This window comes from Triticum dicoccoides, chromosome 7B (genome assembly GCF_002162155.2).
Source record: "Triticum dicoccoides isolate Atlit2015 ecotype Zavitan chromosome 7B, WEW_v2.0, whole genome shotgun sequence".
Taxonomy (NCBI): Eukaryota; Viridiplantae; Streptophyta; class Magnoliopsida; order Poales; family Poaceae; genus Triticum; species Triticum dicoccoides.
Window position 1 is genome coordinate 471359023 of NC_041393.1, and position 17857 is coordinate 471376879.

The 17857-nt window shown below is 45.4% G+C and overlaps 1 protein-coding gene across 1 annotated transcript; it reads left to right on the forward strand.

Annotated features, from left to right (window-relative positions):
• Window positions 1-6479: 6479 nt before the first annotated feature.
• LOC119336339 (mitogen-activated protein kinase 11) lies at window positions 6480-15293 on the forward strand. Its single transcript, XM_037608332.1, has 9 exons — window positions 6480-6925; window positions 8455-8863; window positions 9635-9762; window positions 10370-10429; window positions 11587-11736; window positions 11817-11972; window positions 12061-12272; window positions 12358-12459; window positions 14457-15293. Exons 1-9 carry the CDS (start codon window positions 6899-6901, stop codon window positions 14476-14478), a joined length of 1266 nt encoding a protein of 421 aa, XP_037464229.1. The 5' UTR covers window positions 6480-6898; the 3' UTR covers window positions 14479-15293.
• The last annotated feature ends 2564 nt before the right edge of the window (window positions 15294-17857 follow it).

A 17857-nucleotide genomic window follows, 5' to 3' on the forward strand; every position in this document is an offset into this window, starting at 1 on the left:
TATACGTGGATTAATTATGATTTATTACTATATGATTTATTACTATACGTGGATAGCCTTACCATACCTGGTGGTAATTTAAATTTATTACCATATTCGATATTTCCCGAGTTATGGCCTTACCATACCTGGATTGATAGCCTTTGGGGTAATTTAAATTTATTACCATATAATTACCATATTCAAAATTTCCTGAGTTATGACCTTACCATACCTGGATTGATTTATTACTATACGTGGATTAATTATGATTGATTACCATAAATACGTTGGGTATTGCCGGTCAGACGAGAAAAGAGAAAAACCGGTGGGAGGGGCTGGTGGGAGGTGGGACGAAGAAAAACCGGTTGAAAATAAACCGGTTGAAAATAAACCGGTTGAAAGTGGGGGGGACTATTCAACCAATTCGTCCATTAGGAGTAGAGATTTTTATATACAATAAAATATAAGCAACATTACACTTTTTTGACATGAAGAATTTTTTTTTGAGAGTAAGCATAAGCTTTATTACTCAACCGCTGGGCCTAAGTCGCCCATAACAGCGTCAGCTACAATAGCTGGTACATCAACATCTGATACAAGAACTTCTCCACTTGGGAGGGAAAGACCTAGTTTAGCTAGGTGATGAGCCGGCATATTAGCTTCTCTCCTACAGTGGTGTATTTCACACGATGCAAACCATAAGTTCATCTGCATCTTCATATCCTCAATTACGTGCGCCTGCCTGGAGAAATCTGGCCCTCGTCTGTTGAGTGTTTGTTCTACCAGAAGCGAGTCAGTTTCGATGATCAAATGCGCCACGCCAAGCTCAGCAGCAACATCCAATGCCTGACCGACCGCGAGGAGTTCAGCACCAAAAGCATCCGCCACCTGGTTATGTTGTCCAGCCCGGGCCGCTACCACCGCCCCGTCCCTATCTCGGACCATCACCCCCCAAGCACCCAGCTGTGAGCCCGGGATGTGGGCGCCATCCACATTAAACTTAAGCACATCTGCTGGCGGCGATGACCACCTCTGGGGGGCTGCAAGCGGTTTAGCGTTTTTGCTAAAGTAACCCTGGTATTCCTCCATCGTGCATGCAGCTCTACAAGCAAACTGATCGTGCTTCATGGGCTTCTCGCCGTGTCACGCTTTGTTCCTCTGCGTCCACCACTGCCACCACATCACGATGATCAGCATGCGCTCCTTCTCCGGGATCTGCCACAGTGTTTCCAGGGTCGCATCCACTGAATCGCAGACGGTCAGACGCTGCCTTACGTGCTCGAGATTGAGGGCAAGCCACACCTGCTTGACTTCCTGGCACTCCACGAAGAGATGCTTCCCAAACTCATTTCGCGAGTTGCACAAAAAGCACTTGTGGTCTTCGATGGTCATGCCCCTTCTGCATAGGATGTCCTTGGTCGCTAAAGTGTTATGTGCCATCCTCCAAATAAAATGTTTGATTTTCCCCGGGCAAGGCATGCGCCAAATCCTCTTCCATTTGTCCTGACCGCCCTCATTCAGGGTGCCAGGCTCAATTTGTGGCGGCCCACCTTCTCCACCTGCAGCTTCCGAGATAGCTCTTTTCAGCTTATATGCCTGTCGGACTGAGAAGAGTCCTTTGGGATCAAAATGCCAGGCCATGAAGTCCACAACACCATCCCGCAGTGGCATTTGGAGAATCAGTGCTGCATCCTCCTCCCAAAAGGTATCCCGGACTAGTGCGACATCCCAATCGCCAGTAACGGGGTCTATGAGTTCTGAAACTCTTGTCAGCAAGCTTCCTCCCCTCGGTGTGATAACCTTGCGTGACCAAGCTCTTGGTATCCAAGGATCCTCCCAGATCCTTATGCTCTCCCCGTCGCCCACTCGCCAGATGGCACCTTGGTTAACCAACTCAATGCCATGGGAAATACTCCTCCACGCATAGGACATGTTTGCATGCTCCCCCACTTCCAGAACTGAGCTGTTGGGGTAGTACTTGGCCTTCATCAGCTGCGCACAGAGGCTGTCGGGCTCTTGGACAAGTCTCCACACTTGGCGGGCAAGCATGGCAATGTTGAAGTCGTGAATATCCCGGAAACCGAGGCCTCCCCGTCCTTTGGACCGGATGAGCTTCTGCCAACCCACTCAATGCATTTTGTTTTCATCATCCTGCTGGCTCCACCAATACTTGGCAATCATGGCACTGATCTCCTCACAGAGGGTTATGGTCAAGTAGAATACCGACATGGCAAATGTAGGGATAGCCTGCCACTCCTTTCACCAGGATCTCCTTGCCCTGTCGAGAGAGAGTCCGCTCGTTGGAGCCTTGCATCCTGGTCCAGATAGAATCCTTGATGTAAGCAAAAGCTTTCTTCTTTGAGCGACCGATGTACACCGGTAATCCCAAATATTTCTCGTTATACGCCTCGCTGGTTATGCCAAGGATGGTCTTGACCGCATCTTTGGAATTTGTCTGACAGTTTTTGCTGAACATGATCGCCGACTTCTCGTGGTTGATACACTGTCTGGAGCAATATTCATATACTGCCAGTATCCTCTGCAGTTCCTCCGCTTCATTTGGATTTGTTTTCATAAGTAACAGCGAGTCATCCGCAAAAAAGAGATGGGAAATAGCCGGCGCCCCTGGACAGATCTGAATGCCGCTGAAAACCCCCCTCCTCTGAGAGTCATTGAGCAGCGCTGATAAACCCTCGGCACATATCACAAAGAGGTACGGCGATATCGGATCGCCCTGGCGAAGCCCCCTGGAAGGCACAAACAGATCCGAAAATTCCTCATTCATTTTGATCCGGTACTTAACTGTTGTCACACACTTCATCACAAGCCTCACCCAACTTCTGGCGAAGCCAAGTTTGATCATCATGGCTTCTAGGAAGGACCACTCCACCCGGTCATATGCTTTGCTCATGTCGACTTTCACCGCAGCAAACTCCTCCTTGCCTCCATGTTTATTCATCAGGTAGTGTGACATCTCATAAGCCATCAAAATGTTGTCCGTAATGAGACGCCCCGGAACAAAGGCACTCTGGTTACCTGATATGATCTGTGGCAGAACAACCTTCAGGCGATTTGCAAGGACCTTTGAAATGATCTTGTACAAGACGTTACAAAGACTGATGGGCCGCAGGTCCTTGATTCGCGAAGGATTCTTGACCTTTGGTATGAGAACCACCGTGGTATCATTCCACCCTTGTGGTAGTCCGCCCCCCTCCAAGACCTTCATCACCTCCTCCTTAATGTTCCTACCCATGAGATGCCAATATTTCTTGAACACAACAGCCGGCATGCCATCCGGCCCCGGAGCTTTAAGATCCCCGATGTGATCCAGGGCCGCCTTTATCTCCATGTCAGTGAATTCAGCTGTAAGGCAATCGTTCATAGCCCGAGTAACTTTGGTTGGGACGGACCGAAGGATCTCCTCGTAGTTGTGATTGCCATTTGAGGTAAATAAGCCCTGAAAATAAGACTGAGCATACTTAGTTAGTTCACGCCCTTCCTCCAGCACCACACCATCCTTCCTCGTTAGCCTCCTGATACGGTTAGCTTTCCTTCTCGCCGAGGCATACCAAAAGAAGAACTTCGTGTTCCTATCTCCTTCCTTCAGCCACCAGACATGAGCACGCTGCCTCCATTTTATGTCCACCACTTCCTCAAGATGATCTACCAAGCAGCGTAGACGTACTTCTTCCGCAACCTTCTCCGGTGTGATATCCCTCTTCCTCCATTCCTCCAGCTCTCTCTTGGCTTCCTTTAACTTCCTTTCCGTATCACCCAGGACTGTTCTGTTCCACCGTGTTAGATCGGCCGCCACATCCTCCAACGCCTTAGTAATATCCACCGTGCCCCTCTCATGTGCTCTCCTCCACGCTTCCTCCATCACCAGGTCGCACCCCTCCTCCCTCAACCATCGTGCTTCAAACCTAAAGGCTCCCCTTCCTCCCCTCCTGTTGTTCCCCGTATCAACCGTATCCACCACCACAGGCCGATGATCCGAATGCCGCGGCAGCTCATTCCTCACGCGGAACTCCGGGAACGCCTCACACCACTCCATATTGGCCGCCGCTCTGTCCAGTCGACCACATATGTATCCGTCCGCGTTAGTACAGGTATTCCACCACATGAAAATGTCCCCTTTGAATCCCAAATCACTCAACCTGCACCCTTCAAGCGCCTCCCGGAATGAATTCATGCATCCCTCCGCTCTATCCACTCCACCCCCCTTCTCCTCGTTACTTAATATCTCGTTAAAGTCTCCCATACAAAGCCAGGGTCTTCCCTCCTGATGTTGCTGCTGCAAAAGATGTAGTGTTCTCCAAGTTTCCTTCTTTCTGCTGGCCTGCGACTCGCCATAGACCCTGGTAAATCTCCACACCGCTCCATTCTCCTCTGTGATGTCTGCGTCGATGTGCCTTCTTCCCATTGATCTCAAAGATAGATTAACTCCCCTCCTCCACAGTATTGCTAGCCCCCTACTTCTTCCTTCTGGGTTCCTAACACACATATTAACCAACCCCAACTTCCACCGATACCGCTCTAACTCCTTTTCGAACAACTTAGTCTCACACAAGAACACCACATCGGGATCCTCCGCCCTCTTGAGATCCAAGAGGCCACGAACTGCCGGGCCGTTCCCGAGTCCCCGGCAGTTCCAACTGACGATTCTCATTGCTCCCGGCGGGGCTGCACTTGCAGCCCGGCCGATACTAAGTTTGTGTTATCCACCTCCACCTGGCTTCCACCCTCCTTCTCCACCCTTCCTCTCTTCATGGCCTCATACTCCTCTCCCTTCTCATTGCCTCGCTTCTGGCTAGTTAACTTGCCAGCCCCTTCCTTCTCCACACCTCCTTGCTTCTCCTCCCTTCGAATCTTCTTATAAGTTTTCGGAACATAGCCGACCTTCCTCCCTGTCTCTCCAACATTAACACGGTTCGCGGGCTTCTCCTTATCTTCCCCGACAGTGCTGCCGCCCCCATTGTCACCTACTTCCTGCCCAGAGTCCTTCCTCGCAACTGACTGATCAACCTCGCTACCCTTCACTGCCAATACCCCGGCTTCGCTACCCGTTCCGCCCCTGCCAGCCTCCCCGAACTCTAGCCTCTTCTGTTGCATCAATCCCCCTCTTGCACTGACTAGTTTGCTGGGGCTGTTCACCTCCTCCCCATCCTCCGATTTATCCCTGCTGGACCCTGAGTCAGTTTTATGCCAATTGAGGCTATTGCTCCTTGATCTCCCCCCTGCCCCTCTGCTGCCGAGATTCCTTCCCCCACCAGAGCCACTCCCACTGCCATTGCCATAATAATTGCCTCTCCACATCCGCCCTTCTTCTCCCCTGCGTCTTCCCATGTCAGCCCGCAACCACTTCCCATACTGTGCCTTCTCCCCCTTCCCCAACCTCACCGAGCACCCCTTCTCCACATGTCCAAGCATCCCACACACATAGCAGAAGTCCGGGAGGAACTCATACTCAAACTTGCAGAACGGCCTTTCTTCTTCCTTCCTCTTTGCTCCCTCCCCCATCCTTTCCTCATCACTCTCCTCCTCTACATCCAGGTAGAAACCTCGCATGATTGGTTTAGATATTGGCATACGAACCTTAATGCGCAGGTACCTTCCCATCCCGGAACCATCAGCCCCCATGCCCATCTCTACAAACTTCCCCACCAAATTACCAATGTCCTCCGCCGTGTCCTCCTCCATCTTCCTTAGTGGCAGGCCAAAAACCCTAACCCAGATCGGCACCTCCTCGAACACATACTGGTCGATTCTCTTGCTAGGCACGAAATCCACCATGACCACCAGATCATTGTCAAACATCCATGGTCCTTCCTCCAACGCTTTCCTCTTCCCCGATTCCTGCTTGAAGGTGAACAGAAAGATGTTCTCCCCCAATTCCTTGCAGTCCACCCCCTTCAACGGACACCAACATCGCCCCAGCGAGAAGCTGATCGCATCCGGGTGCGCCGGCCTCTCAGACAGTACCTTGCCAATCGCCTTGATCTCCCCTTCGTTCCCCTTCGCCTTCGACGCCCACCTGATCTTCACCCCCTTCCTCTCCTCCTCCGAAAGCTTCATCTGCTCCAACAGACCGGCCACCTTCTCCATTGATCTAGCACGCCTCAACGCCTCAGGGGAAACCTAGAAGTGGTGTATTACGGTCGCGTGCCCTAGGACGCACGCGAGAGGCTTATGGTGGGGGCGGGGCTCGCACCACGGCCAGGAGTACAGGAGCGACGGCTCTGCACCCGGCTGATCGGCGGCGAGATCTGATTGAGACTGGACGGGAACTACCAACGAGACCCGGGGGCGCAGTCGCCTCCGTGATCGTCGGACCTAACCTAACCGTCACCCAACGTGGGACGGACCCTCCGTGATCCCTGTCATCAATGTATTTTCAGTCTAAAGAAATTATATTTTTGGTCTAAAGAGAGCCCGAGTCTTGTGATCTACCTTTGGAAACGGCGAAACGCCACCGAGAATCCACGAGGTATAGCTGCCACGCACGCGGAGAAAACAGAGGAGAAAGAGAAGAGAAAATATCCCTCCCACATCGTCACCCCAGCTTCCTCCGCTGCCTCACCACAGCACGCCGACGAGCTCTCTCCACGCACGACGCCCCCTCCCCCTCCCCCCAGATCCGAAGCGACTGCCGCCGGCTCGCGATCTTCCCGAACCGTACAAAAACCCGGCCGTGGCGGCGGCCACGGCAGCCACGTACGGTGGCGGCGAGGGGTGTATGAGGAGCAGGAACGACTGCGGGAACGCGATTCGGAGCAGGAGCCGGTGGGGCAAGTGCGGCTGACCCGGCCTGAGCAAGGACATCCACGGCCGGTCTGTCTGTCTGGCGGGATCGTGGCAGGAGGGAAAAGAAAGAAGGAAAGGTCGATCTTGTGAAGCTTCCACCACGGGCTCCGAGATGCAGAACAGCGATTTGCGCAAGAAGGTTCGAGCTCTTGTATTCTTTGGCTTTGCCTGTTTAGATGGGTGGGTGTAGTGAAAATGTTTGGGATGATGGCAATTCGAGTAAGAGGTCCAAATGGGTTTAATATTAGTTTAAGCGAATAAAACTAGGGGACATGCTATGACTTTGGGACATTTTTGTTTGCTAATGTTGTTATTCTACAAAGTAGCTGCTGTTTCTAGGGACACCTCCTTCACTCTTTGGTAGTACTTCCTCTGTAAACTAATATAAGAGCGTTTAGATCACTACTCTCTTATATTAGTTTACAGAGGGAGTAATAATTTATTTTTCCACATGCTACAAAGTAAGTGAATTGTAAATTTGCAGTGAGAGGTGTGCGTAGTTCTTGGCTCTGGAGTATGTGATTACATATCAAAGGAATATCTTTATATCTACCTGGTAGTAACAGCGGAAAACCTTTGCTCCATTCCACTGTTTGCTTGCAAGCTAGTATGTCATACTGACGCTGGATGATTAATTTGTAGGCGGAGAGGGACTTGCTCTGGTTTTGACATCAATACCACTGAACATCTGTGATTAATTTGCAGCAGTGTTTTGATTCGGAAATGTATCTTTGGCCCCTTAAACTATTGGCTGGGTGTAGATCTGGTCCCACGACCAGATATTTTTGCCCTTGAACTGTCATTTCGTGTACTTTTTGTCACTCAAGACGGGTTGACCGTTTCAAAGCGGTTTTTACTGATGCAGCGCCAGCACCATGTGTCTGCTGCATCACTAATCTCGTTCCAAAAATCCACAAACCTATTTAAAAAGCAGAGAAAGAAAACAAAAAAGGAAAATATAATAAAAAATGATATTTCATATTCTGCATTTACAAGGAATTTGAGAGAGAAAAAAGGAGCAAATCCGACATTTTTTGGTTTATTAGAAGAAAAGCAATTTAATAAACGAGTCATAATCTCCTTTTATTTGCAATTTCTTGATTTTCCTTTTGACTATTTTTTGTTTTCTTGATTTTTGAAAATATGAGTTTTTGTAAATAAAAAGAGTTTCTCGAGTTTTTTTACCCCATTATGCTGTGTATGATTTTACTCTTTTTTCCCCTTTCTGATAATTTTCTCCATTTCTTCAAAACTGATGTCTTTTTGCTAGATGCATTGATATCTTCGTTTGAAGTATATATATATTTTGCCTTTTTATGCTTCTTAATTAAATTTTAGGAATTTCTGGGAGGAAATTGGTAAGACTGCAGATATGTGATTTGGCCTACATGTAGATGCCGCAACGATCAAAACCATTTTGGAACAGTCAAAACCACCTCGATTGAGCAAAGGTATACAGTACTGAGAGTTGAAGGGTGAAAGTACCGTTTTAGGAGTTGACGACCAGATCTACACCCAAAACAATAGTTTAGGGGTCAAAAGTACACATTTTCCTTTTGATCATAGAGTAACCAAGTGGTAGTACCATCATGGATGGTCATTGTCTTCTGTCTTTGGTAGGTTTAATGTGTAACGGTATTAGTTATCTGACTATTTTCTCTAATTCAGAGTGCAGCGGAAATTGATTTCTTTACTGAATATGGCGATACTAATCGATACAAAGTTCTGGAGGTCATAGGCAAAGGTAGTTATGGACTTGTATGTTCTGCAAATGATACACAAACAGGAGAGAAGGTTGCAATAAAGAAGATACACAACATTTTTGAGCATATATCGGATGCTGCACGCATACTCCGTGAAATCAAGCTTCTCAGGCTTCTTAGGCACCCTGATGTAGTGGAAATAAAGCATATCTTGCTCCCCCCATCCAAAAAGGATTTCAAAGATATATATGTTGTTTTCGAACTTATGGAGTCAGATCTTCATCAAGTAATAAAGGCTAATGATGATTTGACGAGGGAGCATTATCAGTTTTTCTTGTATCAGATGCTTCGAGCTTTGAAATATATGCACACAGGTATGCACTTCCTCAGTCTTCAGTTTATGAAGATCAAGTCCATGCGCTTCTATTCTTATGGAACCACCATGTAGCTATTTGACTATTGTTTCTTTCTTGCACCTGCATTGTTGTATGCTAATTTGCATGCAAATTTCACTTGTAACCATTTGATGATTTGATTCATCCCTTTTCCCCCTTCCTGTTCTTTCGAACAATTACATGAGTTCTAATTAACAATCTATTGAACGGGTCTACTGATTTAAAGTTTGGTACAATTTGGTCGAGATGATAGTCGTTCTGAATGCGCGCCATGGCCTGCATCTAAGGCCTGGTTTGAAATGCAGCAATGCTGTTGTAGCATGTAGGCTTGTTATTGCAATATGCTCCTGTGTCTGTGTATACGCGATGGACCCCGACCACTGATGTTTATGGCCCCAACCTATTTGCTGTATCATTGTGTATGACAATCACCTATGTTTATGGCGTCATGTTCTGCATTTGCCCACTAATGCATGCTGATCTGAGTATCTGGGTATTGATTACTGATGCAGCATTGCACATGACAACTCAAATATTTAGTTGCACAAATAAAAGTAAAAGGTTGCTCCTTTATTTTTTGAATCCGTGTCAACTTTGACTAGTTTGGTATTTACCGAAACCATAGCATATTTGGTTCCATACTCTATTTATATTTGCATGTTTGATTTTTAATGTTGGAAATTATATAATATCATTTCAGTTGCTACATATGATCAGAATTGGCTAACTATTGTTTGTGCTTTGATACAGCAAATGTCTATCACCGAGATTTGAAGCCCAAGAATGTGCTTGCCAATGCAAATTGCAAACTTAAAATTTGTGACTTTGGTTTGGCGAGAGTTGCATTCAATGATGCACCTACGACAGTCTTCTGGACAGTAAGTAATATCTTTTGTTATTGTATCTCAATAGCATATGTTATTGGTTGACCTTGCATTACTCAAAGTTTCTGTCTTGATTGTTTTAAGTTCCGACTGCCCCTTCGATCAGCTATTTATCACAGTTCGTAATTGATTGTATTGTCATGTGACAACACATTACATGGTGCAGCTAACAAATAGCCGGTGGTGTATTTACTCCCAACATTATTCTTGTGACACCCACTGTTAGTCATATTATTAACTAACAATTGGAGATTTACTAGCACCGAATTATGCTTTGTTCCCTGTTGTCATGTTGAACTTCAGGTTGCCTCATTCGAGACACAATGGTTCTAACAAAGGGAAAGTGAATATCTAATGATCAGTGCACTGTCAGTCTGTCACATACAAGTTGAAATAAGTTGTCATCTAGTTTTACTTTTAAGTGGGTCTTCACGAAGCCATTTCCTCATTCTTTGGTTTTAGGGTGGGATTGGGGTTGACGGTTGTGCAGCTAACCATTAATTTAGGGCTTTGGGGCTGCTCTGGAGCCTTTCATTGCTCATCCAATGTTTTCTATTCCTGTCAAATGAACTTCTAAATTAAAATAAACTTCGCTTTTCAGGATTATGTGGCAACGAGATGGTATAGAGCACCTGAACTTTGTGGGTCCTTCTATTCCAAGGTAAGCAATGTTACGAACTTATGATTAATCAGAAGTTAGAGAGCTCGACATGTATACATATAGATGATGCCAACCTAATAGGCATTATTTTTGTGTGATGGTACTGGTGCTGGTAAATGACATTGTTGGGATGTGGGTCTGGAACTTGATATCCCGTGCCTGTTGAGTCACCTCACCTTGTAGTGAGCATGAGGGAGTTGGCCATGGGGTGAGTATGAGGGAAATTACAGCAGTGAAGCAGCAAGATAAACAGTACACTGAAATTGAGTTTAAGTGGTAAACAGTAAAGATACTCTTTTGCTCGCGCCATCTGGACTGTCCATTGCTTCTTGTCTTGATCAGTCTGGATCATTGGTTAACTGAAGTGCCAATAGGAATACAACACTAGTGGGTTCAGTCAGGGTCCTGACAGTCGAGTCACCTCACATTGTAGTGAGTATTGAGGGAATTGCCATGAGGCGCTTTTGACTTCTTTTTAATATTTGGATTTGTCTGTCTTATATGCCTATAGCACCCAAATAAAATTGTAATGCATCGTTTACACCTGTATGCGCAAATTTGAGCAGAAAAGTTGATGCCATCAACTCATCATATACTTGTAAATCAGCAAATGTCCCATGGCAAATTGGCAATAAAGAAGTAACACTCATGATTCATAAGCCCATATTGTATGCTGTTTAAACTTGTAACTGTGCTGTCATATGGCTGCAAACAATAGAATGATGGATAGCACTGCAAGGTTGGAACTCCATGTCTTTGCGTATATCACTAAATGTTTGTATACATATTGTATACCAAGGACCACTGCAGTTTTAGACCACATCATTACCAATTTACAGAGAGAAGGTAGATAGCAACTATCACTAACAACCTTCCGCAAGTAAATGGATCCCTTCAGCACAATTTCTTTTGCTCATGCTGCTTATTGCAAAGTTGGAAAACATATCCGTTACTTGAGCAACCGAACAGTGCATAGTATTAGTTGGGTTAAAGAAATATTCAGCTAATTACAAATCGTCTTATTTGGTATTGACCACAGTTGTGGCATTATTTTTCTGTTATATTTCTTTTGTAAACAAGATCTTCCCCCGGTCCTGATTTTAGTTGGTATGGCCAATTGTTCGTGGCACTGAAATTTACCATCTTTTGGGTTGCAGTATACACCAGCTATTGATATATGGAGTATAGGGTGCATTTTTGCCGAGGTGTTGATTGGAAAGCCTCTATTTCCTGGTAAAAATGTTGTTCACCAGCTGGATTTGATAACTGATGTTCTGGGGACACCTTCATTAGATGCTATTTCTCAGGTATGGATCTTTGGAAGTTTGCTGTCAAAGTTATAGTTCTGTCTGCTTATAAAATTTTCTGCTGTCCTACCTCTGCTAAGGTGCGGAATGACAAGGCAAGAAAATATCTGACATGCATGCGGAAGAAACAGCCTGCTTCCTTTTCGCAGAAATTTCCAAAGGCTGACCCATTAGCATTACGATTGCTTAGGAGGCTTCTAGCTTTTGATCCAAAGGATCGTCCCTCTGCTGAAGAGGTATGCGATATATATGAACTTAACTGGTCCCATGTTCTGCATCTGGCAGTACAAGATATTGTGATCTTGATATATCTGCTAATTGTAGGCATTGGCAGATCCATACTTTAATGGACTAGCAAAGGTAGAGCGAGAACCATCTTGTCAACCGATACCAAAAATTGAATTCGAATTTGAGGGTCGTAGAGTAACAAAGGAGGACATCAAGGAACTGATCTTTGAAGAAATTTTGGAGTATCATCCTCAATTACTGAAGGAGCATATCAGTGGAACAGACAGACGAAACTTTGTTCATTTAAGGTTAGATATGTTATTGCACACTTGTTTATCTTCTCTTAGTCATCATCATCCATGTCTGATATGCTTGCATCTTCTGGTATTGCAGTGCTGTTGACCAATTTAAGAAACGCTTCGCTGAACTCGAGGAAAATGGTGGCGAAAATGGATCAGCTGTTTCGTCACAGAGGAAACATTCTTCTTTGCCAAGGTAAATGTCTTATTTCCAACTCAAATCTCTTTTACTGGGAGGGGATCTCGACAGCGAATCATTTATACAAGGGATGATCCATTATGTATTGATATCACCAATGATGCAACAGGAAGAATAAAACATCCATTTTCAAACTGCTTGCACCCTTTCTTTTGGCAAAAGTCTCATCCCATTCAAGCATCTAGTCCTAACTAACAGACTTTGTTCTTTCTTCATTACTTTCTTATATTGCTGGTTCTAATATTGTAATTTTTGTAAAATGAAAGCTTTATTACCCCCGGCCTCAGCATCGTTGATACATGCATCCCTGATTATTACATTATTTATTACAAGCCATCAAAAAGCAACATAACCACACTAAACATTATAGGCCTAATGAAAAAGACAGGCCACACATATCATCACTAGAGAGTAGAGACTGAGAAGCCTCGCACTACTTCACTAGCACACCATCCAAACCAGGACATAAACTCCCTGGTAAGCCACTCTAACTTCTTGGTGCCAAGCTCTGTTGAGCTACACCTTCTGTAACAACGCCTATGATTGCAGCCAACTGATACACGATCGTAGCACCTGCCTGCAAGATTGGACATTGTTGTAAAAAAATAATACTCCCTCCAATCCAAATTAATTGAGGCCGCATTTAGATTCCTTGTAGATAAATATAGAGGTGTTTATTTTGAACCTGTATCTTACCATCTGCTCAGCAATTCTCAGCCGGAAACATAACGATGATCTGTGACCTATATTCTTTACAGGTGTGTTTGAAAAGAACACGACAATCCAAACAGGGCCTGACGCAGCCTCTATACAACATTGTATAGAGGTTGTATAGAGACCGTGTCAATTTGGATCGGAGGGAGTACTGTTTCTACAAAGCCAAATAGACCAAAAAACTGCTCCAGTCCCAACCATAATAAAGCGATTATAGTGATTTACCTACCCCCCTGCAGCCACGTCCCAAATATGTGTGAAATACTACAAGATGCAGTAATGTTAAATGCTAAATAAACAGCCTGCCATGCAATGCATGCTAACACGCAATAAAAGAATGCTGAATGGTCTCCTGTTCATAGCAAAAGCTGCATTGCGTGTCCTGCTGTCATTTACATTTAAGTATTTAACCAAATTATCTTTTGTGAGGATAACCCCCTGGCAAAGAAACGGAAGGAACACCTTTGATTGCTGGTTCTAATAGTCAGTAGAAAGTAGACATTTGCGGCACTGTTTTCCTGAATTATAAAATGTTAGGTTGATCTTGACGAAGAATCGTTGAAGGTTTCATCCAAATCAAACCATCGTACTTGTGAACCTCGATTAATGAAAAGTAGTTGGAAAAGGTCAAATCTTTCTCCAAATTTTCTGTTACTAGTAGCTATAATGCACATTTTCCCTAGCAATGATTGACATGACTGAGGTATGTGCGTCTTTTTCTCCTTTGAAGCTATTAAATAAAATTAACATGCAGAGCGACTGTTAAGATTAAGATGATCCTAGTGAGACCCTGGAAGATTTAGTTTCTTGTGATGCCTTTCTGTCAATGTGTCTTGCTTGAAATTCTGACAATTGATGACCTATGGTCCCCCCGCCCCGGCGCCCCTGACACAAGTATAGCCCAACGGGATGCAGCTTCAGTGACGTAAAGGCACCTGCCTTTGGGTCCCTGACATGTGGGCCAGCCACCTGTCAGGCCCACATTCATAGGCACAAAGGCAGGTGCCTTAAGGCACCGAAGCGTAGTCCAGCCCAACGGTAGTGCACCCTGCTAAAATACCTTCAAAGGATCATATGCAGACGGCATCATCTAGTACAAAGCATGCAGTTGATGCATCTTGGAAAGTACAAATTCAGAGAGTATACATTGCTCAAAGAGAGTTAAACATCACGTTGTCTACATTTGTTAAGTTAACATTTTTCGTTTCACTACCATCAAAGAGAGTTAAAAATCTTCTGGATGATGTTGTGGGGTTACTAATGCCTTCCTTCTTTTGCAGGCAATCCTTCAACCCTCGTTAGACGTGTAATGTCCTGTACAGTCAAAACTCACAGGAAAGATCCAAGAAGCTTACCATCTGTACTCCCTTGGCAACCAAATATCAAGCACCGCACTCTCAGAACCCAGTATCTAGTGGGCCAGTGCTTGATGCAACAGGTCCAACTCCCAACACAATATGTGCCTGGAGGAATGTGTGTAGACTCCAGATCAGGGAACTTGTACTTCTATCTGCATCATGGTATAAGGGTTGATATACCAGGTCACAGTACCGCACAGGCAGTCTGTTCCTAATGGCTCAGTTCCGGCTGTACGTTGCAGCATGGCGTTGCCAGGGATGTTTCGAGCTGGGTTATCGGCATTGAATCATGGAGGACTGACTTTCTTATTTGTCAGTCCCCCAAATCATGGAGGTCGAACCTAGGATTCCAGCTTCATCTTGTACATGGGATGTTTCACAGCTTCTTTGCAACCGAGCCCCCCAAATGTACCAGACAGTTGGATCATAATGTGCCTCCTAGGGATTGCGTTGCAAAGCTCGTTTGTTCTGAATGATGAAACTTTTTCCATGGGAAGCTGTGAGGTGGCTAGGTCAAAGAACATGATCGTCGCGATTTACATCAACCAGTTGTTTAAGAAATACTCCTACATTTTAACGCGAGGGACCTTGCTGTGTTTAGCAGTGTGTTAACCAAAGAAACTTGAGCATATAGTCTGAATCATTTCCAATAGTTGCTGTAAAGAAATGTGCGAAAGGTCGAATGCCAGAGACCAAATTAACTGTTCTGATGAGCTGGGTAAATAAATTGTTTGTCTCCGTCGATATTGATGTTGTTGAGATTCTGTTCATACATCTTTGCTCAGATGTATGCCAATTGCTTTTATGTGGTGTATTTTGTATGATAGCATAGCATGCCCAGTAACAGCGTGACGACATTGGTTGTGTCTCCTAGCAGCTGTCCGGAGTTATTCGTAAACTTGAGAATCCGTTGAAGTGTAACTTCCACACTGAATCCATTTTCCTCGGCAAAAAAGAAAGGAAAAAACGAGTGGTAGTTTTGTCATCTGTCAAGAAAGCAACGAACAATTTCAAAATGGAACATGTCGTCAATCTTAAAGCTCTCAGTAAGAGGGCATCTCCATGGCGACCCTCGAACAGGTAGTATCTGTCCGGACGCAGCTGCTGCGTTCAGACCCCGGAAGCCATACAGAGCTGACTCCCATCCGTTCGCGGAGCAGTCCAAATCATGATTTTTCTCAAACCGAAACCAAGCGTGGGAGCTTTGCAGGAGTTCGGACATGAGACACGTCGGACTCTGACACCCCTGACCCACAGAAAAGGAAGACAGAGCCCGCGCTTTTGTAGCGGCCCGTATTGTTTCCATGCTAAAATCCCCCACTCTCTTCTTCTACCCCGCCGCTCTCTATCCAATTACCGCCCTTTTTTCCCACTCTATTCTTCCTTCCCGTCGCCGACGCATGGAACCGGAGAAGAACCTGTCGGAAATGGAGGTGGTGGAGGTGCTAGAGGATCCGAGCATCAGGCTCGCGTGAAAGATCAACTCGGCAACGCGACAAAATCGCCGCATTAAAGCGAAGGCCGCAAAGTAGGAAACGCTCAAGACGCGGAAGGTCGATGGAGGGCGTGCTGGTGGCGGACATGCTGGTCGCGAACGTGGTGGGGGTCGTAGCCTGGGCCGTGGTGACCCGATGGTGTCGCCCACCGTGCAAACACCGCCATGGACGGACCATTAAGGCTCCGTAATACCACACCGCCAAGCAACTCGGTAGGCAGTAGTCCACGGCAACCGCCGCCGGCCAAGTGCCATACATTGTCGACGTCAACGTGGCGCAGTTGCTCTTCACAGATTGTAACAACCCGGTTCCGATAAGGATCCAAGTCTCCTGTGCTAAGTGTGCTATCCCTGGATCAATAGCTAGCACATACAATACTCGATGAAAGCAGAAAATCACATGTAAAAAGTAAACGTGAATACCGTTAATCCATACATCGGAAATATCAACATAGGTTGTGGAGTCCCACTAACACCAATGGTGAACTGAGTGTAGACATCGTAAGCCTAATACAACACTTACTCGTCGTATAATATCATGCAACATGAAACGTTGCAGTTGTGTAGGTCAATATGTTGAATATACTGGCAAGTCACACCACAAGAGATTATGAAAGTACTACTACTACATGCAATATGGCTGGTGAAAGGTTCTAAATTTAATTTGCATAAAACTGATTTTTCCCCTATCATTAAAATGAATATCAAATTATTACTACAAAGCTTAATATATGATTGGGATGGTTCCTTGATAACCCACAAGTATAGGGGATCATTTGTAGCCTTCTTCGATAAATAAGAGTGTCGAACCCAACGTGGAGCTAAAGGTAAAACAAAATATTCCCTCAAGTTCTATCGATCACCGATACAACTTTACGCACACTTTAACTTTACTTTACGGAGAACAAGTGTAAAACTATTTTGTAGGTGTGATGCTAGAATTACTTTGCAAGAATAAAACAAGGAGTACTTTGCGGGATATAAAAGTTAGTTGTTTAGTAAAAAGGTTGTGTCAAACAAGAAAGTTATTTGTCCCTAGGCAATCGATAACTAGACCGGTAATCATACTTGCAATTTTATATGAGGGAGAGGTATGAGCTAACATACTTTCTCTACTTGGATCACATGCACTTATGATTGGAACTCTAGCAAGCATCAACAACTACTAAAGATCATTAAGGCCATGAAACCCAACCATATAATTAAGTATCAAGTCCTCTTTACTCCCATACGCTATAACCTACTTATCCGTGTTTAGGCTTCTGTCACTCCCGCAACCGACAATAAGCGAATCATGAACATATTGCAACACCCTACAACGGGGACCCCTCACATTTGCGCGACATGAAGGGCACCGTAGGACAGCACCATAAATAAAATATACAATCATACCAACCAAGATCACGATTAATCCATAGGATAAAACGGATCTACTTAAACATCATAAGATAGCCACATATCATTGGGAAATATTATACGGAGTTGAGCACCATGTTTAAGTCGAGATTACATCAGAGAGAAGGGGTGTTACAACGCTGCATAGAGGGGGAGAAAGTAGGTGTTGATGGTAGGAAGATTGTTAATGTAGATCGTCGTCACGATCCTAACCCCGACGACACTCCGGCGCCACCGGGAGAGAGGGGGAGAGAGCCCCCCTCGTTCTTCTTCTTCCTTGGTCTCCCCCTAGATGGGAGGAGAGTTCCCCCTCTAGTCCATGGCTTCCATGGCGGCGGAGGGGCAGGAGCCCCTCCGAGATTGGATCTCCCTCTTTGTTCTCTTCTGTTTCGCGCCCCTGTTTTCTGGTCCTTCACCGTTTCTTAAATCCCCG